General features: G+C 44.4%; 1 protein-coding gene across 1 annotated transcript in view; it reads right to left on the bottom strand.

The window, feature by feature from the left end:
- LOC307244631 (cadherin-7-like) overlaps positions 1–22,815 on the bottom strand; it is a gene marked incomplete at both ends in the record, with an annotated part of 143,361 nt that overhangs the window by 2,595 nt on the left and 117,951 nt on the right. The window contains 2 exons of the mRNA XM_080019885.1: positions 12,607–12,855; positions 18,669–18,786. Of these exons, the coding sequence (XP_079876011.1) occupies positions 12,607–12,855; positions 18,669–18,786 (367 nt within the window). The remainder of the gene's footprint in view (positions 1–12,606; positions 12,856–18,668; positions 18,787–22,815) is intronic.

Here is a 22,815-nt window from a genome sequence, read left to right as displayed (position 1 = left end):
AAGAGGGTTTTTGATGTGTTCCATGGTTTGCTCCTCTCCACAAGCACACAGTGGAGCGGGGCTACTGCCCCATTTGTGAAGGCTGCCAAGCAGGGGCCACGTCCAGTCCTGAAGCGATTGAGTGTAGACCATTGTCTCCTTGGGAGGTTGGTGCCAGGGACCTGTTGATTGGGGTCTGACCTCCATTTAATCTCCACCAGTATCAAGTTAAACCTCTAGCCCATATCCATCAGTATGATGTTCCACCTCCACCCCACCTCCACCAGTATCAGGTTCCCATCTCCAACTAATTTCCACCTGTATGATGTTCTACCCCCACCCCATCTCCATCAGTACCAGGTCCTCGTCTCCACCAGTATCAGGTTCTACCTCCACCTCACCTCCACCAGTATCGAGTTCTACCCCCACTCGATCTCCACCAGTATCAGGTTCCATTTCCACCAGTATGTCATTCTACCCCCACCCCATCTCCACCAGTATCAGGTTCCATCTCCACCAGTATGTCATTCTACCCCCACCCCATCTCCACCAGTATCAGGTTCCATCTCCACCAGTAGTGGAGGTAGAACCTCCAACTCATCTCCACCAATATGGTGGAGGATCCAACTCGACCCAACTCTTCAGAAAGGACCATCTAGAAGCTGGGGTTCTCCATCACCTTTGGGGAACCATTGGGTGGAGGAGGAAGGTCCACCCCAATGCGTCTCCTAAAGATCTACTGTACATCTACGTTTAAAACCCGTAAAGGTCCCACCCAGTCTGCCCACGGTGGAGCAGGGCCTGAGATACGGAGAATCTCTTCCCTCTTCATCTTCTCCATAAAACATGAAAATATTCAAACGTTGAATAATACAACTGAGGTTGATCAAGCTGAACTACCCTCCAACGTGAAGTATTAATACCACACTAAAACTCTGCCTTGGGTTTTGCTCTGTTCTCAAATGGGTCAAAACGCTCCAGACATCTAATCGGACGGAGAAGGAGGCCATGTGGTCTCATCATCATTCATTCACCACCATCACAATAGAATGATGTCCTCGTTTCATCAGAGAAGCGTGATATTCGATCACGGTTAAAACGGTTAAAAGAGTCGGAGAAGGACGGAGAGAGAGGACGGAAAAACAAAAAAGAAGAGATGAATGGAGGGAGGGAGGGGGCCTGGGAGGAAGCGTGGGATGGATAAATAAGTGTCTGGAGGACCAGGAAATGTCCTAATTGGCCCTCTGGAGAAATGATGCATCCCTGACCCGGAGCGGCAAAATAAAAAGCCATTCAATCCTGGGGGAAAAATAATGATTTGTCTTTGTACTTTGGATCTATCATGGAAACCTGCAAACTGTACCATTAAAAAATACCATTTAAAAAGTATATATACCTATACACAACTCAATAGCAGAAAAATATATATTTTCACGTCGCAAGTTTTAATGTCCGTGCCCTTGTATACGAGGAGAAAGGAGGTACAATAACCCGATGTACCTGTACGGCCGACTCCATTCAAATTCTAAAAATACTGGGTTAAGAGTAATGAGCGGCAGGAGTACGGAGCTAACGGCTCAACTGTACAACACCTGCAACAAGCAGTGAAAAGAAAAAGATGTCAGCCGGCCCAGCAGGTGGTCCTCTCCCTAAACTCTGAATATAGCTGCAAAGAAAGGAGAATGTCCACAGAACAATTTGGTGAGTAACATGAGAGAGAGAGAGAGAGAGAGGGAGAGAGTGAGAGAGGGAGGGAGAGAGGGAGGGAGAGAGGGAGAGGGGGGGAGAGAAAAGGGGAGAGAGAGAGATGGAGAGAGAGAGAGAGAGAGAGAGAGAGGGAGAGAGAGAGAAAAAGGGAGAGAGAGACAGAGAGAGAGGGAGAGAGAGAGTTGTCTATGTAGTACACCAGTCAGGGTGTACCAGGGTAATGAGGCTCGGCTCGGGCTGATTGACCGGGTTCTGTTCCTCTCACCTGAGAAGACGGAGCGAAGGAGAGAAAGAAAGGAAGATAGACAAACGAAGGTGTAGAAAGAGAGAGAGAGAGGGAAGGAGAGGAGCAGCGCAGCCCTCACTGCGCTCATCCAACGGCGCGACAATCACATGCAATCACAGCCCGATTGAAAGAGGCCTTGATGGCAGCGCTGGGGACCAGCACAAGGGGATGCAACGTGGAGGGTGATGACGGCCTGACAGCCACAACAACTCAACAAGAGTGGAGGGAGAATTCCAATTTGCAGACTTTTACAGTGGACGGTTTGATCCTCCAGGAAGGCCTGTCCAGACCTGGGCTCGTAGGGTGGGGTTGGAACCCTGCGAGCGGGGTGGGGTTGGAACCGACGGAGCAGGGAGAAGCGTCTGCGTCTGGGGGCTGTGCTCTGTGCCTGATGTCCTGAATCAAGCTGCCCAGGACGGCGAGGCGTCGGCCTCCCTGCTGTCCGCTGTGCTCCACCATCATCTCTTTGGTTTTTCAGATGTTGAGAGACAGGTTGTCGTCGTGGCACCCGCTGGTTGGAGCCTCCGCCTCCACCTCCACCTCCACCTCCACCTCCTCTCTGGAGGCAGTCTCATCGTTGATGCAAACTCAATGTCGACATTTCAAGCAAAAAATGGCAGAATGACTAAACAGGAGTGGACCAAGTATTCAAAGTATCCTTGTACTACCAAGATACATTCCAAATATTGAACTTTACGTGGAAGGCTTTCATATAATTTCATGTCAAAGGCCATCAAAACATGGGCAATCATTTAACAGACACAATTAAGTGGCAGCATTCAAATTTTAAATGTCCATGTTACTGACACTTCCATCTTTCCACACAGTGAATACATCCATAGAAAAATCGAGTTAACCCGACAAAAAGACCTAACCTTTTTTTTAAATCTTTTTTTTCATGTTGACTTATTCTTTTTGTGCATAAAATAGGGTTATTGGTCAGGATGAAATATTTTAGAAATATACAATTTTAGAGCGTGGCCTTGACACCACCAAAGTCCTCCTCTCTATCCTCTCTGAAATCGACAGTCCAGGATCTACACTCTCGCTGGTTTGCATCCTACTTGTGTACCGTACTTGTTCATGGAGACGTTCTAGGTCCAATTAATACTGGTGTCCCTCAGGGCTCGTTCTTGGGCCCTCCGCAAATCGACCTCCACACCGGATCCCGATCACCGGCTGTGATCTCCTCCAATGTTTTTTTCCATAACACCACGATGCAAATGACACTGCTCGACCTGTCCGCCTTCAGACAGCCGAATAAACTGATCATTTATCGCATGCTGATAAATGATCATCAGAGTAGTAAAGTAGGAGTGGAATACCTCAGATCTCATACCTAATACTCAATTACATCAGCATCGACTGTTGGAAATGAGTTGCTTCAACCCCTGCCAGGAAGGACACACGAACACCGAAACAGCGGCTTGGAGCTGTATTAAACTGGAGGCCATTAGTTCTGAGCCTGTGGCTGGAGGGCCATGTCTCACAGGATACGGCCGGCTTCCATTTGCAATGCCAGGCTCAGGCCTGCATGGCCACAGCTTTTTTCTCTCTCCCTCTGTTGCTCTTTTGAAATTTTCATTCATCACACACAGGAAGAAAAAAATATAAAGGGAGGCCATATAAGAAAAGCTACCTTCAAGGGGAATGAAATAAAAAGTTAATAAAATCTCATTATGGATTCTGCACGTCCTGTTTAGGCCTCTTCTACAGTCTGACCGAGGTTTCCAGATGGGATGATGGAAGGATAATGCTCACTCTGCGGGTTTCATGAGCAGTAATGCAGACGCTTAGCGGAGGTTGAGGGATGTAACCTCCACTGTGGACAATCTATACCATCCAATCTATACTATACTAACAGGTTAAAGACTGTGACCTTGTAATATTGCGAGTAAGTGCTTTGTGCAACCACTACCACAACGACAGTAGCAGGTGTTGAAGGGGCAGGGTATCTCAAAATGTCCCCAAAACTAATAGGAACAAAAAAGAAACTTGGAATCTAAGAATCTTAGAGAGCCGACTGCCTCCAGAGAGTTTTCTCTCAATGGAAAAAATTTTATAAAACAGCCCCAAATCACAAAAACAAAGGACACAACACAACGGTGAATTCCCTTGTTTCTGACAGCATCCATTAGTATTCTTTTTATTGCAATGTTTGAGGTTTTTTGTTTTTTGCATCTAGAAAATCAAATAAAAGTTTAATCAGTCCCAAGGCTTAAGGGTATTTTTTGGAATCAATTCTTAGTTTGAAAAATACATTGTATGAATGAGGGAGCGAGTGATCCTGACAGGCGTGTTCTAATTGCTTCTATTTAGAGACGTCTGTTCTGCTTTTCCAAAACAGTTGCCAAGGACATTCACATTTCACTACCATATTAGGGAAAAAATAATGGATTTATTTGAAAGGAACATTGAATATATATATATATATATATATATATATATATATATATATATATATATAGTGGCCACTTAATAAGGTACAGCTGTGTACACCTACTCATTAACACAAATAGGAGCCTGTGGCATGTTGCAGCATGATTGGCAGCATGATTGCGGCATAAAAGCATGAAGACATGTTGTTCAGACCAGAATGATGATGATCTACTGTAAGTGACTTTGTCTGTGGAATAATTGCTGGTGCCAGACGGGTTGCAGCCAGCTGGGATTTTCACCTCAACAGTCTCTAGAGTGGACAGAGAATGGTGTGAAACACAAACATACAAATCGTCCAGTGAACGGCTGGTTCTGCCAGTCAGAGGAGAGTGGCCTGACTGGTTCCAGCTGAACAGGGAGGCACCGGAACCGGCCCCTGGACAGTGGAAGACGAGAATAACGTTGCCTGGTCTGTCCAACCTCTATTCCTTCTGCGGCAGGTGGATTGTGAGGTCACAGTTTGATGTAAACCACATTAAGCCATGAACCCATTGTGCCTGGTATCAACTGTTCAGGCTGCTGCGGGTGGTGTCATGGTGCGGGGAAGGTTTTCTAGCGGCACAGCCTGCCTGTGTTTTGCTGCTGAGCATGTGCATCACTTTACGACCACGGTCTACCCATGTTCTAATGCTGCTTCCAGCGGTCAAGATAACTTTCTAGCTACGCCCCAATGCACTACATCTGTTACTACATCAAGGTTACTGTGCGTTATGGTAACCCTTTTTGCCTCATTGTTTGTTCCATTTGTCAAGAAAATCCAATTTAAAAAAAAATCAATGAATTGGCGAGGAGGGCTGGAGGGCTGTTCCCGCCATGTTCATGTTCTACCCAAGATGGTACCTTCTCTCAGGGGTGCTGGTAGTACAGTACTTGCACGATTATCTTTCAATTCTGACATTCTTAGTGACTCCACAGAGGAGGTTTCAAGGCCGCTCTGTCTCGATCCTCACTCCTCTAGAGGATTGTTTCTCGTCCTTTCTTTACACCATGATCCGTCGGTTTGGTCCGCACTGGGCTCTCCTGCGTCTACGTGTAGCTTTGTGGGTAAACTCAACAAAGATCACACAAAAGAAGTCCAGCTGGAACAGCGGAAGGGATAGCTCAGTGAGTTCTCAAGTCACCGGTTTAAATCCACACTTAACCCCTTGTTAAAACTCTTAATGTTGTTCGAGGGTCTCGTGAAGTGTCCCGCACTCCCTGATCGTCCAAGGCCACGTTCACACTTCAACCTGTTTGGCTCTTCACGTTGTACTTCCAATGTGGCCAATGTGGGATTCCAGTGTGAATGTGTCACAATCCCGAACCCGCACGTACAGAGCCAACAACGATGTCACACGCTGTCATACGGAGGTAAACATGGCCGGCGAATGCACGGCGACGTGGGACAGCGGATGGAATCTTTGAATCCAGACGGGGGCACGGGGCTTATTTAGTTTTGTTCAAAAAGGAAATTTAGTCAAATAGAAAAAAAACACAATGTGCGCAAATTGTGCCCCATCGCTTCAAGCACACCCGCGATCACGCACACCCACGCCCACGCATGCCCACACCCACGCCCACGCACGCCCACGCCCACGCACGGCCATGCACGCCCACACCCACGCACGCCCACGCCCACGCACACCCACGCCCACAACCATCCACGCACACACACACCCACGGCCACACACAGCCACGCCCACGCACACCCACGCACATTATATATATACTGTTATATGTGTCCCACCACAGCAAAAGCCGCCATCTCGCACATTTCTAAAATGGCCAGGAGCAGCCAAAAGAATTGAAAAAACCTTTCTTGAAGGAAAGTGAGATTTTTCAAGATTCGTGTTCCTTTGTGTTTTTTAATCTTTCAACGTATTTTCAAAACCCAGTTTGATTTATAAATAGTAGAAAAATGTTAAACCGTGGAGTTAAATATTCCCGTTAAATTAAATGGGGAAACAGAGGTCACTTACCGGGACACGGAACAGCGCTGAATAACGCAGATCGAGCGTTTCCTTTAAAGCGAGCGTCTAGGTGAAGATCATTCCTCCATATTCCATGTGATGTGAAGTCACAATGTGAAACCCTCTTAATAGAGTTCAACCTTTAAATCGTACTACTTTTACACACACGGAGCTACTGTTGTGAAACGGCGAAGAAGAAAAACCCTTCGCGTCACGCACCTACGTCACTTCTGTAAACAGACGGTTAAAGCGCAGCACAGGGGTGTTCCGGTCTCACTTGTCTGTGAAAACTTTCTTCTCCGTATCGTTATGGATTACGTGAAGCGGGTGGAGGAAGCTCTGAGTCATATTTGGGATCTTAATCTGACCAGTGCGATAGATCCAAGTCAGTGTAAGCAGCGCGTACTGGGCTTCATTTTCCACGAGGAGAGTCAGTTCTCGCACAGAGACGTGGAGAAGGACAGAGATGCTGAATGTGATATTACTCTGAACTTGGAGAACATTTCAAACAGTGGATTTCAAACTTAATGTGACGATGAAACTGAATATTTTCAAGAGCCACCGGAGGAGACCGACGATACGTCTGTTGTTGTTACAACGATCGATGACGTCGATGACGTGATGAAGTCCGTCGAGGTTGGTGACAGATTTTCAGATTTCAGATTTTCTGGGACTCATAATATCAATAGACTCTAAATTTTGTTGTGTGGTCCGTACTTTTAAACTCCTGAATAATTCCCCTTTCATAAAACATGTATATTCTTACTGTTAAATAAAATATTTTTTGAAAACAAAATTTGTTGTGTTGTTGAAGCTGTTCATGATTGGCCCATTCAGCAGTATGTTAAGTAGCCATGTCGTTTTGTTGGTCCTCCAAACCATTTGCATTGTGGGAGCTGGCTGAATAAGGGTGGTGTGTGTAAAACTTTGAAGGTGATTATCTCAGAAACACAGTTTGCCACACCCTTGTCATTAACAAGTCATAGCTTTCTGTCACTTGTGCAAATATTTGCTTGATTTGCACAAGTGACACCTTGTTTGGAAGCTCTGATTCTCCACGTTCAAATGATGCAAAATTTCTCGAAAGTCGCCAAATGACCCCAAAGTATGCGGTGGGTCACATATATTATTATTGTATATATACTGTTATATATTATTATTTTATACTTACTTACACACTGCCGTTATGCCTTCTGACATGTAGGGCAGCATAATTATTGTATATATACTGTTATATATTATTATTATATATATACCGTTATATATAAGTATTATTATATATAGTGTTATATATGAATATTATATATATAGTGTTATATATTATTCCTATATATATAGTGTTATATATTATTACTATATATATAGTGTTATATATGATATATATATGAGGCAGCAGGTGAAGAGTCAGTTGTTGAAGTTGATGTGTTGAAGCAGCGTAAGGATCTGAGCCACTTTGACAAGGAGCACATTGTGATGCTGGACGACTGGGTCAGAGCATCTCCACAAGCACAGGTCTTGTGGCTGTTCCCGCTCTGCAGTGGTTACTACCAAAAGTGTCCAAGGAAGGACGACCTGTGAACAGGCCACAGGGTCATGGGGCCCAAGGCTCATTGATTCACGTGGGGAGCCAGGTGTAGCCCGTCTGGCTCGATGCCACTGTAGAACTTCTGTAGCACAAAGTGTTGAAAAAGTGTATGTTGCTACGATAGAAAGGTGTAGAACACAGTGCATGGCAGCTTGCTGCGTATGGGAGCTCACAGTGTCCATGCTGACCCCTGGCCCTGTGATGCTTTCTGACACTGCCTTTTAGCACCGCCAAGTCACCGCTGAGGTTTCTTAAATCAGATTATTGGAGACGACGACGAACCTCGGAAAGACCCCGTGGCTCAAAGGGGTAAGCTGCTGTAGGAAGAGTTCAAGGTCAGAGGACTTGATGGTTCGATACCTAGCTACGGACACATTAAAGGACACCTGGAGAACAGGGCTGAGTGAGGAGGCAGTGGCAGTGTTGTTATCGCATTCCCAGAACATGTTGTGCAGACAGGCGGCTGGCGGAGGTGAACAGGGACATCATCATCTGTTTAACCAACAAAATCACCTGTACTTGACTGGAAGTGGGCGTGGTTTAAATCAGGCAAAAGCTGTTTTCTCAAACCGAATATTGACTGGCAATGTGATTTTTGTGCCTTCCATGCATCAAATCGGTTTATAATTGGCATATAATTAATGACGAAATGTATTTCCAGATCCTCACACTCTACGTTTATCTCCTTTTCTCTCTCTCTCTCAGAAAGTGTGATTGCCCACCCTATGGCCCCCCCAGCCAAATGTATGTCTTGTCTTTGGATACTCAAGCTGCAAGCTCCCCCGCCATATATATATATATATATATATATATATATATATATATATGACACAGACATGGCTTGTCACAGTCATGGCTTGTTTTTGCGAATTATATGGAGCCACTTCGGGTAGGAGAATTATCTGTTTCCATCGCATTATTTTTGCTTTCCCAAATAAGGTATTGGGATTGGGTGCATCCCTGGGGGCCGGCTTGATGCCCTCACTGCCCCAATCGTCCCATCGCTCAAGTTTTAAAAGTTGATGAAGTCTGGGTCTGATCTACTGTGGTACAAGCGGATCTGACAGAAAGATCAACAGTTCACCAGACACACGAGGTGGAAGCACATCTTTTAACGTCCATCTTGAAATCTTTCGAAACCTCAGCCACATACCGCTTCCTGTCCAAAAACCCCTTCCATCACGCGTCCCAGCGCAGCAGGATTTCTTGTTCGAGCGTTAGGCCTACTAGGGAGTCGAAATGGCCACGCCTGCAGAAGATATTCTGGGTCTATGATAACAACACCGTCACGCCACCAGGTCACCCCTCACTCAGCGCTGATCTCAGGGCACTTTTAAATGCGCCCACGTTGTGCGGGATTTCAAAAGCTAGCTTGGTATCGAACGAATCAAGTACTCTGCCCCTGAACTCCTCATACAGCGGCTTGTACCTTTGAGCCTCTGAGTCTTCACTGATGTTGTTGTGTCCTCAGATCATCTGATTAAAGGAAACCCCACTGGTGACTGGGACGGGAAAATCGGGACTTGAACCTGCAACGGCAGCGCTCAACGGCAGCGCTCAACGGCAGCGCTCAGCTGGACCTGTCCCACCACAGAGTCCAGCTGGGATCGAGCTCCTCTCCTCCTCTTCACTGGTTTCTCTTGACATACTTTGAAAAACAGAATCACAAGCTGCTACATCTGGAGGCTGACTCTTCGTCTGAACCCACAACCTGCACACGTCGGTTGGTGTCGTTTAGCTCTTTTAAGCTTCCTCCATCTCCATTGAACACCTGACTCCTCCGGGCCGCCTTGGAAGCAGCATTAGTGCTGAACGCAGCCCTTTGTTGCTGATTAGTTAAGAATGGTCGTTATCACAAAATAACCAGCGGCAGCTGATGGAGTCTGCTGTCAGGCCACACTCAGGCATTAACACAGAATATAGATTTGGTTGCACCAAAATGGCAATGGGTTCAGTGGATTCCAATGGCTTCCACAGTGACAAGATTTAAATTCAGTGAATATAATATAAGTTTCAAAATACCATCCACCACATGACAAAGTTGTATTATATTTTCAAGATTGGAGAAATCGGCAGCAACTCTGCTCCCGTGTCAACATGGAGCAGAATCTGTAAGGAATGTTTCCAGCACCTTGTAAAATCAATGTCATGACAATGTTTCTTCGAACAGCGTATGCTGTATATATACAGAATATACAGTATATATAGATTAGGCACTTTTATTTTCCACGATGATCCTTTTTAGCTTTTACTCATTCCTTCATATGCATGAATACTAGGGCTGTCAATCAATTACATTTTTAATCGCAATTAATCACAAATGAATCACACTTTTTTATCTGTTCAAAATTTACCTGAAAGGGATATTAAGTGTTTAATACTCTTATGACTCAATTACTCTTATCAACACGGGAGTGGACAAATACAGTATGCTTGCTTTATGCAAATGTATGTTCATTGGAAATCAACTAACAACTCAAAACAATGACAAATATGGTCCAAAAACCCTCAAAAGGTGCTTTGGTGCTGTTTACCCAGTGGCGAGTGAGAACGTAGAGCACGCGTCACCAGACGTCCCGCCTTCTCTGTCTCTGAGCCAATCAAGGCGCACATAAGAAACAGTCTTGTACTTCTGACTTTTAAAATTGCGCTGATGGAAAACTTGCATGATGGCACCATTCATGGATGATTACAACATTTGGCGTGTGCTCCCACGGCCCACATAAGGGGAGCCTGGTCCACCTTTGGACATTGGACTAATTGAGAGCAACGCTTTTGAATCTCCGGCCCGACACCATGAAGACCTTCAACCTCTGCATCAAATTTTCATGAGGACATTCTCCCACATAAAGGGGGTGTATTCACAGGAAAACCCATCCAGCCATGGTCATTTTGACCACTGCTGGACCAGCTGGACCTGCCGGACCTCCCCCAGACCTGCTGGACCTGCTGGACCTCCACCAGACCTGCTGGACCTGCTGGACCTCCACCAGACCTGCTGGACCTGATGGACCTCCACCAGACCTGCTGGACCTGCTGGACCTCCACCCGACCTGCTGGACCTGCATGACCAACTGGACCTGCTGGACCTGCTGGACCTCCACCAGACCTGCAGGACCTACTGGACCTAGACCCAGGTAGCGCTGCCCTTTTTCCTGACGGTGAGGGACATGAGGATCCTGGTCATGTCATTATGAAACCATGCAGTGATATTGTTTGTTCGCTGGCTGAACACAAGCCGCCTCATTCTAGTTGTACTGAGTCGTCAACCCTGCTTCACGCTGCAGTCTGGGTTTGTTTGCTTTTGCCGAAGCCTGCTTGTTTGACGGCACCAGTTTCAGCTTTGTTGGCGTTCGTGTTTATCGCAGTGTTTTGTAAAGGTATTTACTGAACCGATGGCGTTAAAACTCATTTGAATCCACCACCTGCCTCCGTGCCGTCTCCTCTCTCTCGGCGATTTGGGTCCTCGTGCCGGCAAGCTTTCAATGGTTCAAACAACACAGTGATAAAAGCTCATTTCATCGGGTATATCCATCCCGATACTCCCTGGGCCCTTGGGCCTAAGAATCAGAATCAGATCTCACTCATACATCATATGGTGGTGGGGCCCTCCACCAAATAATCATTGACAGCAAATGTATCCATTGAATAAATACTCAAATGGTAGGATTAGGCCCCTCAATGAGCCAGGGTGCTCTTCAGCGAGCATGCCAAGCAGCGTGAAGCCTGAGGCATCAGGCCTCAGCTGTAGTGACAAACCCATGTGTCATCACCGACTATCTAGCCAGCCAAATAAATGTTCATCCTTTTGTGATTCTAGAGAATTTTTGGACCCCAGGAAGGATATGTGTCCTTTGGACTGACATCCACGGCTGTTCTGTCAAATAAATGAGCCCTTGGGGGCCCCGCAGCTTTCAGGCAGCGGTTGCCAGCCGGCTTCCCTTGTCCCTAGAATTTGTCTCTCTTCTTGAGTTCTGGCTCAATTTTCTTAAGGGCCCCTGGGCCCGGGAGGCCCATTCAGGAATCCATCTTTAGAAGGGAAACCTTGGATGCACAGGAGGTGATGGTGGTAAAAATGTCCTGTTCTCGTGGAAACATCTTACCGCCACCTGACTGAATTCTGGGAAACATGGACTAAAAGGAAACAATATTGTGGAAGCTGCTTTCTGAAATATTAAGGGTTATAGGAGCCGGTTCTATGGTTTCAATGAATACCACCAATACAAGGAGGAAATATGGCTTAGTTGACCATGAGTGACAGCGATTCTCACTAACATCAATTCAGTTGACGAATGGGGTGTGGTCTATAATTCACACCCATCCAGCAGAAACCCCGCCCACTTTCTGAGTTCTTCAAACACAACAAAATGGTCCACTTTTTCAACAAATCCCACCAATAACCAGCTCTGGTCTGGGAAGGCAATCTGAAAAATCATGATCGGTTGGATTTTCTAGGCCCAACTCCCTCCAACTCAGAGCCACGCCCACTCTTTTTAACCGGGGGTCTTGATGGTCTATAATCCCTTGGCTACACACATCCTGCAGACCCTTGCCCCCTTTCTCAGCCTTTTACGGATGTACACAACAACGAGAGGGAAAACGCCAATCACTCGCAGGCTAGGCTAACAGATTGCAGGTCAAAGGTCATCGCAGGGTCTTACTCAGCAGCGTGATGATGCATCCCAGGATGGCGAGCAGGGCGCCGGTGCTCAGCCCGGTGGAGGTATATGCCACGGCGCCGCAGGATAGCGCCACGCCGTCCGAGTCGCAGTCGCACACGCGCACCGCCAGCGTGTTGGTGCTGCTGAGGGCGGGGTTGCCGCTGTCCATGATCACCACCGGGAGGCGGTAGACCGGCTGCTCCCGACGCTGGAAGCCGCCGCGCTTGGTCAGGATGGACGCCGTGTTGTCTGGAGAGTTTGGGGACACGAGGGCGGTTCAGAGGTTACTGTTCGGGAGGCGGTTAAGGGGCAACAAAGAACCGGCAAATCGTTTTATTTATGAATTTACAATGTTGGGTTTCTGGAGAAGATGGTTGGAATAACAAATAACAACAACAAAAATACAGGCAACAGCAAACATACAGGAAAAAATATAGATGTTTTGAGTTTGCGGGTAAACATCTTTTTTTTTTAACATCTTGACGTGACGCAGAGTGAAACGCAGCAGCAGGCGGCTGCTCCGTTCTACAGCCGCTTGGGATGCGGAAGCACCGCGACTGTAGCTTTAACAAAATCAAATAAAAACACAACCCGTCTTTTTCTCAGACAGCGTCTCCGCAGCGTGACCGAGTAGAACCGTCTCTCCGTTCTGTTCACGATTTTGGTTTTATACGAGTAGGAAAGTGGGAAATAGATCTAAATCTGTAATAAAAAAACACTCTGAGCGTCTCTGGCCAAGCTGCCGTTCACTGCAGCGTCGCTTGAATGAGACGGTAAAATTTATTAAAACCCACTGAAGACATTGTAATACATTTGTAAAAGCAATAACTCACACCTGCTCATTCAATGATATCCATGCCCGTATTACTGTACAGATATGTATTCATCCTGTACAAAACATCCATCTATAGTGTAACAATATATGTAACACCACCGAGCCCAGCTGCATCAGTAAATATTTCAGATGACGTGGAGAGAAAAGATGACATCACATGACGTAGGGGGCGCTGTTTAAGAAAAAGAGATTTCTAACTTTAATTCTCTGATAATCTGGTTTTTTTTTCAAAAGTGAACAAGATGCATGATGGGTAAAGTCAGACGTAATGGTTTCAATTTCAGTGTAATCTTAAATAAAAAAGGCAGCCTGACTTTCCTGATGTGTAGTCGCCGCAGGTCTAGTGAACAGCTGACACGTCGCAAGGACGTCAAATAAACTAACAAATCATTTGTGTTCATTTGCCACCGTTAGGCTGTGCCGTAGAAAGTTCCTAAAAGTCCGAAAAGCGAGCTGCCATGTCAGCAGATGGTGTCATTCACACCATTCAGCAGATTCACACTGAGAGCTCTGCACCACCTGTTGATGCACCACTGATCAGCTTGGAAGATAAAAACTTTTTGGATGAAATGTGGTCGGGCGAGAAAGAGAGAGAGAGAGAGAGAGAGAGAGAGAGAGAGGGAGCGACAGAGAGAGAGACAGAGATTGAGAGAGACAGAGAGAGAGAGAGAGAGACAGAGAGAGACAGAGGGAGAGAGAGAGAGAGAGACAGAAAAAGAGACAGAGAGAGACAGAGAGAGAGACAGAGAGAGAGAGACAGAGAGAGAGGGAGCGACAGAGAGAGAGAGAGAGAGAGAGAGAGAGACAGAGAGAGAGACAGAGGGAGAGAGAGAGAGAGAGAGACAAAGAGAGAGAGACAGAGAGAGAGAGACAGAGGACGAAGAGAAGATGGAGTGAAAACAGAACCACGAGGCTTAACACGCACGTGCACACACACACACACTCGTGTACACACAAGCAACTGCAGTTGGAAGGGTCAAGTTGGGACGACACCCTTGGCTTCGGCAGTAATAATTTGGTTGTTTTAACGTTCCGTTCCGTTGCTCCACATCAAACGTGTTCAGATAAAAAGGGTAAAAAGGAAATAAAGAATAAAAAGCTCTGTGTGCCTTTATATGAAGGACTAAAACAAAACATCACTGCTACGAATCTAAGAAACAAAATAGAAAAAATGGGATGACTGGAAAAACAAACTCGAGGCAGATTTATTTGTCCCCGAAACGATTGTGTTTGACCCTATTAATAAGAATGTGTTTAAAGATGAAGGCTGTTAAACACGACAAGTACAGAACAACAGAACAACACACTCAACACACAAAGAGGACTTTTCTGTACTAATTAGGAGCCATGCTTGTTTTTGATGCATCTATATTAGAAAATGAGACATTGAGATGTTTTCCATACGATGTGTGTTATTCTAAGTGTTTTCCATACGATGTGTGTGATTCTAAGTGTTTTCCATATGATGTGTGTGATTTTCAGTGTTTTCCATACGATCTGTGTGATTCTCTGTGTTTTCCATACGATGTGTGTGATTCTAAGGGTTTTCCATACGATGTGTGTGATTTTCAGTGTTTTCCATTCGATCTGTGTGATTGTAAATGTTTTCTATACGATGTGTGTGATTCCAAGTGTTCTCCATACGATGTGTGTGATTCTCAGTGTTTTCCATACGATCTGTGTGATTCTCGGTGTTTTCCATACGATGTGTGTGATTGTAAGTGTTTTTCATACGATGTGTGTGATTCTCAGTGTTTTCAATACGATGTGTGTGATTCAAAGTGTTTTCCATACGATGTGTGTGATTCTCAGTGTTTTCCATACAATGTGTGTGATTCTAAATGTTTTCCATACGATGTGTGTTATTCAAAGTGTTTTCCATACGATGTGTGTGATTCTAAGTGTTTTCCATACGATGTGTGTGATTCTCAGTGTTTTCCATACGATGTGTGTGATTGTAAGTGTTTTTCATACGATGTGTGTGATTCTCAGTGTTTTCCATAGGATGTGTGTGATTCTAAGTGTTTTCCATACGATGTGTGTGATTCTCAGTGTTTTCCATACGATGTGTGTGATTCTAAGTGTTTTCCATACGATGTGTGTGATTGTAAGTGTTTTTCATACAATGTGTGTGATTCTCAGTGTTTTCCATAGGATGTGTGTGATTCTAAGTGTTTTCCATACGATGTGTGTGATTCTCAGTGTTTTCCATACGATGTGTGTGATTCTAAATGTTTTCCATACGATGTGTGTGATTCTAAGTGTGTTCCATACGATGTGTGTGATTCTAAGTGTTTTCCATACGATGTGTGTGATTCTCAGTGTTTTCCATAGGATGTGTGTGATTCTAAGTGTTTTCCATACGATGTGTGTGATTTATGTGTGTGTTTACCAGCCCCACGCAATCTGGAACAGGAACATCCTTTATGACATCACATCCTGTTTACTAAATGACTTCAAAACAGCTGCTGTTCAGAACCATGGCTGCAAACCTTTTTCTTTAAAGGACATGTCTGTTTATCATTAAAATGTTGGTTCCTATCGTTCACAGCTGGTTAGAGATGCAGGTTCCACTGTTCCCCAGAACATCAGGATCATAATCAAACACCTTCTTCTTACACACGCTGCACTCAGGAAATACTGTTTTTATTTTTATACCAATGCTATGACAAACTTGGTGCTTTTCCAACCTAATTGCTGTAAAACTGGCCAAAAGATACAGATCTTGGTGTAAGTGTTGTGCTCATCGTGGGAAATTACTTCTTACTGCACCAGCTCATTTCATCTGCAGAGGTAAAATTAAAGAAAATGTTTTGCAGGCGACAAGCGGCCGATTGAAGCAGCACCGTATGAGAATCTACAGCATGAGCTCCTCCTCAGGAGCAGGTGATGGTCGTCAAGGTAAGGGATGAGTAACGTCCACTTTCCACTCTTATGGTAACAATGTTCAGATTAGCATACTTTGGTTTCTTTGGAAAATAAATGTACAAAGAAAAGTAGGAAGTAGCCTCATCTTCAGTGTAACTGAACCAACAGGTTGAGCCACAGATGTATGGAAGCAGGCAGCACAGGCTGGGTTTACAACGGACACTCAGATTGGTTCTGGTCAGTGTTGGAATCCCAGGAGGAGAAGAAGAAGAAGAAGAAGAAGAAGAAGAAGAAGACGAAGAAGAAGAAGACGAAGACGAAGAAGAAGAAATCTCAGGCCAAGAAAACATTGAGAGCCTGAGTAGAGCAACATGGAGATGGAAGGTGGTGTTGGATCCTGCTGAGGCTCCATCGCAGCTGAGCCTCAAAGTCTGTCGAGCGTTTGGTGCTGCCAGGAGGACACTTTGGCCGTGGCACCGCGCCATGGATCACGGAGCACGGAACACGGAACACAGCACACAGAGCACGGAGCATGGAGCACGGAGTGCTCATGCAGCAGCGCTCCCAGAGATAACACCGCTGTTCGAAAAAGGCCAGGAAAACCGAATGGAAGGAGTGGGGGGACGGAAGGAGTCCTGGGTGTAGAGGAAACATCTGGCAGCATCCAGACGTTGATGGAGTCACAGCTGGAAGCTTCTGCCTTTATACTGTCTGTCTCTGTGGCCAAAAAGCACCGAAAAGATGCATAATCCTGGTTGAATGGATGGATGGATGGATGGATGGATGGAGGGGTGGAGGGTGAGTGGGTGGACCGATGGATGGGTGGATGGATGGATGGATGATGGATGGAGGGATGGATGGGTGGTTGGGTGGGTGGATGGATGGATGGATGGATGGATGGATGGATGGATGGGTGGTTGGGTGGGTGGATGGATGGATGGATGGATGGATGAGTGGGTGGATGGATGAGTGGGTGGATGGATGGATGAATGGATGGATGGATGGATGGATAGAGGGATGGGTGGATGGATAGAGGGATGGATGGATGGATGGATGGATGGATGGATGGATGGATAATAGATCTGATAAAGGTTTATTAGGGATGGGCCGATATCGGTCAATACAGGTTTGTTAAATATGTGTTGCCATGGTAACACATATTTTACTATGGTAAAACACTTATTTGTCAAAGTGACTTAATTTTGCTGTATTATGGATTTGTTAATTGGGACATGGATGGGATTTGCTTGTTGTTTTAACAAATATAAAATGTGGCAAAATGAAGTAATAATGATAAAAAACACTTGTTACCATAGTGATCCTGACAGGCAACATCGCTTTGTACTGTACTGCTCAGGACAGGCGGGCCCTGCAGAGGGTGGTGCATTCAGCTGAACGTACCACTGGAACTACCCTCCCCCCCTTGCAGGAGTTATACACCAGGAGGTGTAGTAGCAGAGCTGCAGGATCATGAAGGATCCTCATCACCCCAACAACGGACTGTTTCAGCTGCTGTGGTCAGGCAAGCGCCTCCGCAGTCACACAGCGAGAACAGAGACTGAGACGGAGTTATTTCATGCAAGTCATAAGAACTGTCAACGCTGACCTCACCAGGGGTCCTAACCGAGTCACTCACATAGGCACCACTGCCTACTGTACTATATGTAGCATACTGTACCGCATACTGTGTCACTGTACAGGGTTGCTGTATTATCCCACAAACACTATCTCACTTTATTCACATGCCACTTTAATGCACATATCTGTATATACATAAATAGTCATACCACATACATAAGCATATTCACTTTATCTATTCCATTTTATTTTATTTTATTTTATTGTATTTTATTTTATTATATATATTTTTATTTTATTCTATCAGTATTCGACTTACTGTATTACTTTTTAGGAGTTAGTTAGTTGGTCTATTAGAAAGAAATCTTTCTCTAGGACATATTGTAAGTTATCACCGGGTGCGTTGCATTACATTTCACTGCATATATGTATGAAAGTATGTATATGTATGTGACGAATAAACCTCTTGAATCTTGAATCTTGAATCTTGATGGGCCCATGAGATAATTTGAACGAATTTTTCAAAAGCCCAGTGAGTAGATTCCAGGGATTTCCAGGTGAAAGCAATGACACTTCCACCATTTGAAACAAAATCAACAAATAGAAAACGAAGGAACTTTGCCGAAAATGACCGTAGTTGTCAAGGTAACCAGGTCATCGCAAAGTTTGGTTTCTCACCACAATATCCAACAAATTTACCCAGAATATGTGTTGTTTGTTTTTTTTTAAAACCCCAAAACGTGAGCAATCATCAGGGAGAGAGTGGAGGAGGTGGAGTTACCTTTGTTGTCTCGCAGCGTAAAGTTGAGGTTGATGGCGACAGACGCAGCGAGGGAGAAGTAGAAGCGATGAGCGCTCGGCGGCTCGTCCTTGTCCACGGCGCTGATGGTCTGGATCTCCTGACGACAGAACACCACACGCTACGCTTCAACATCACGGAAAGAGCAGCGAGGAAACACCAAAAGGAAATCCATCCGAAGCTTTTATTTCGGTGGGTTTCCGCTCATCGTAGGTAGGGAAAGCTCCGGAGGTCAATCTCCTTTCATTTAGTTTCATTGCCAGTGTCCTTGTCAATGTGACGCCGTGAAGGTTTTGGTCGTTTTTTTTTTTTTTGGGAGGGGCTTCTCCTGGATTTCACAGGTTGGTCAAAATTCAAACATCAAAACCGGCGGAAAAGCCTCCAGGCACCAGGGGCGGGGCCCTACATCCTTCTAATATCGATATTGTGAGACATTGTGAAACATCGTCTGGGATTTTGGTTGTTGTGATGAAGTTAAATGTGGATTACAGCAAAGTAATAAAAAAAACTACAATCCTCCATGCTCTTTGCATTTTTATACATACATTTTTTAGTCATGGAACATTAAAACAAAACAAATAGGACATTACCATAGATAGACTGGGCAGTTTCATAAAATAACGACTAAATTCCCTTCATTTAGGTGGATTACCTTCAATTTAGCTATTCTTTACGTACTATGCTTGTTTTCCACCTGTCCAATGACATTTTTAATTCTATTAATTCTATAAAATGACTTATTAATACTGTAAATGTGCAGACATTTTTCTTTGGTTTTATGTACTAATTGCATTTTTTTTATTGTTTAGTATTTGTACATGAAAAATATATATTTTAATAGGAAATTACTGGAGATAGACTGGGAAGTTTCATAAAGTATAAGTGAATGAGTGGTTAATCTGAACGGCCGTTTTCTTTTTAAGGTTTTTTTTTACAGTTCTTATATCACGATATTGATATAATAATGATAATATCAGGATGTTAAAAAGATACGTTGTGAGATAAGGTCTGGCGATTTTGGTCACCGTAATATTGTGACATAGTTAAATGTTGTCTTTCAGGATGGGTTAGAGTCACGCAATGGAAACTACAACCCAAGGCAATATGTAGTCTCATATCACAATATCAATATAATATCGATAATATCACAATATTGATATAACGTCAATATCATGAAATGAGACGAGATATCGTGTGGGATTTTCATTATTGCAACGTAGTCAAATGTTGTCTCTAAAGTGAGAGTAACTTCCTTAGTTTGGTAACTTCCTGTTTTTTGTCTTGATTTCTTACAAGGCACTGTGTAATTTAATGGCCAAAAGTACATTTCTGAAGTCACTACAAAGCAAATATCATTTGTTTATCACATTTCAAAGCAGATAAAGTGTGTTAGGAAGAAGTTATCATAACGGACTAGCTAGCTAGTTGGTGCTATTTCTTGGTCAGTTGCTATGTAAATAGAGTTTTTCACCATCAACGGTAACAATGATGAATGTAAGTAGTTCTATTTTGTGCTGCAATTCCCAATTCATTCTGTTGTTCATTCATTTCCGTGCATCAAACTTGTCGAAAATCTGAAAGGAACTGGCCGCACCTGCTGGTGTCCCGTCGTTCTACGGCCAGAGTGTGCACTGTTTACGAGCTTTCCACGTCGGTCGTGTATTGAGAGTAGTGTTGAGCACATTGATGAGACCTGAATACACAAGGCAGAGTTAACCCCGCTACATAAATATCTTATAAAAGCACCAATAGCGATATATGGTTAAACTATGGATGTCGAGGCATATGGTCTGTCCCTAGCTTCCAGCATATTGTTTGTTTCTTTTCTTATTATGGGATTGGGATGTGTGGAGAGGCGGGGAAACAATCATCATAGAGGACCAGGTCGTAGTGTCGATTAGTTGTTGCTGTTAACTTGTGCTATAGGTCAACGACATCTTCACAGCCATGGGTAACGGGTCCCCAGCAACGAGTAATTGACAGGCAATTCCTTGGTTACCTGGCAACAACAAACACAGAAAGAGCCTCCAGCGTGATCTGGACCTTGGCATCAAGACTTGGGCGAGGACTTAACGACTCGCTAACGTAAATCTAACCCAACGTCCAACACCAACGCCGAGCGGCTGAAGAAAACAAACTGGATTGTGATTCATGGAGCAGATTTGTTTTTCCGCGCCAGTGATTTTACATCCCTCCATCGCTCCGAGCGTAAAGTGCTTATTTGGCAAAGAGCGACGCAGCCTTTTAGGGGGTGGAGGTTCACTCACAAAATCTGTGGTGAATACAGAGCAGCAGCAGAGGCATTCTGCCAGAGCAACACTGGGAAACAGTTAGCAAGCTATAAAGCCTATTTCCTCAAATAGTGACCGGGGCCTTTATTTACCTCAACTGCGGAAGGTAGCAGGCCTTAATTGGAAGCAGGCTTATGTACAAAAGGCAGGCTTTTGCATCTTATTCTTCTGTTTAATAAGTAGATTTGCTCATATTGTAGAATGAATTTTAAATCAAACTAGCGTCTGGATGCCACGCCCTGCAAACACATGTGGTGAAAAAAGAGAGAGTGAGTAGCTACCCTGAAAGTCACACCTGTGGCGGTAGCCACCGGGGGAATTACAGTTTTCCTGGTTTCCCATGAAGCAGCACTTCCTGCTTGGAGCGCTGGCGAGCGAGAGAGCTCAGGGCGGCGTGGAATTTGTCCCTAGAATTGATCAGCGATCTGCTACTCAGCAGTAAGAAACGGAGTAAATTAAATACATCTACAATAAAAACACACTGTTTGTATTTGCTTTGTTTGGAGAAAAGGTCGCTCTGATGGAGCTGTATCAGCTTTTGTCTGTATTTGACTGTTTGTTCATGTTGATGATTGAATGATTTGAACGGCATTTAACGGAGGCCAGTTTTTATTTGACTACCAGTTTACATTTGAGGAATTACTGTTATAGCTACTGATAGTTATAGTTTACATAACTACACCTACCAGTATTTGTAATTACCGTTACAGCAATGACTTCACTTATTCCATGAACTAGGTGAACTATGAACTGTAATAATATCATCGTATCACAATCATTATAACAGGTAATAACATGCGATAAGATGTAATTAACATGTAATAACATGACATGTCATTACGTTTATGTTATTATTAGGTTATTATCACAGTTTCCTTTGGGTCAGATAACAGGATAAGTGATTGGAATTGTAACAACAAATACTTTTTTACTTTCCAATTTGTTCTCTCGGATTTGTATTTTTCCCGTCATTTTAACCTGTCAAGGAAATAAAACATTGACTAAACGGTTGGCGGCGCCGCCGATCTCCGCGGTCCCCGGACCGCTCTCCATTTCTGCAAACAAAACCAATAATAACAGCATGTTTTTATCGTAGATGTATTTATTGTATCAAAAACAACACGTGTAACCGTGCACGGGGACACTTTCTCAGTCACTCTCTTATCCCCCAATGGTTAGCAGACAGAACTGGACAGTGATACGGACGCTTCTTGGGAACCCATGTAAAGGCCCATGGTGCCATTATTCAGTCGCCATTACACTGTGCAATCAATATTAACTTCATAAAGAGAAGTAAAAGCAAAAAAGTTTTCTATTGCCGCTTTAGGACCTCATAAATTGGAACATAAGACTACTTAATGATTTTTATGAACTCATAAATTCAAATGTAACTATATTTCATGACTTTGTGATTCAATATTTAATATTTGACCTCGTTTACAAACTTGAGCCTATTTCATGACTTTTACGACCTCATAAAATCAGATCTATGACTATTAACACCTCACGTTTAAGACCATTTCACGACTTTGAGGACTTAAAATGACCGGATTTGAGACATTTTTAAGGACTTTTAAGGGACCTGTAGCCCCCGCCCGTCAGGCCCGGTGCCCCCCCCTCCGCCCGTGAAGTGGAAGAAAGAAGAATGAAAGGGAAACTGGAAAAACGGAAGCACGAGGCAGGACGCCCACATGACAGCGCTCCACGCCGTATGGGCCGGATGCGATAGCGCCGCGAGGGCCTTCAAAGTGACCGTTACCGCGGCGACGTCCACACACATTTATATCAAGCCTCGTCGCTCCTTTGTAAAACATAAAATAAACAAATAAATAAGCAAA

This window comes from Zeus faber (assembly GCF_960531495.2).
Source record: "Zeus faber genome assembly, chromosome: 19".
Classification (NCBI taxonomy): Eukaryota; Metazoa; Chordata; class Actinopteri; order Zeiformes; family Zeidae; genus Zeus; species Zeus faber.
This window is presented reverse-complemented; position numbering and strand designations above follow the sequence as displayed.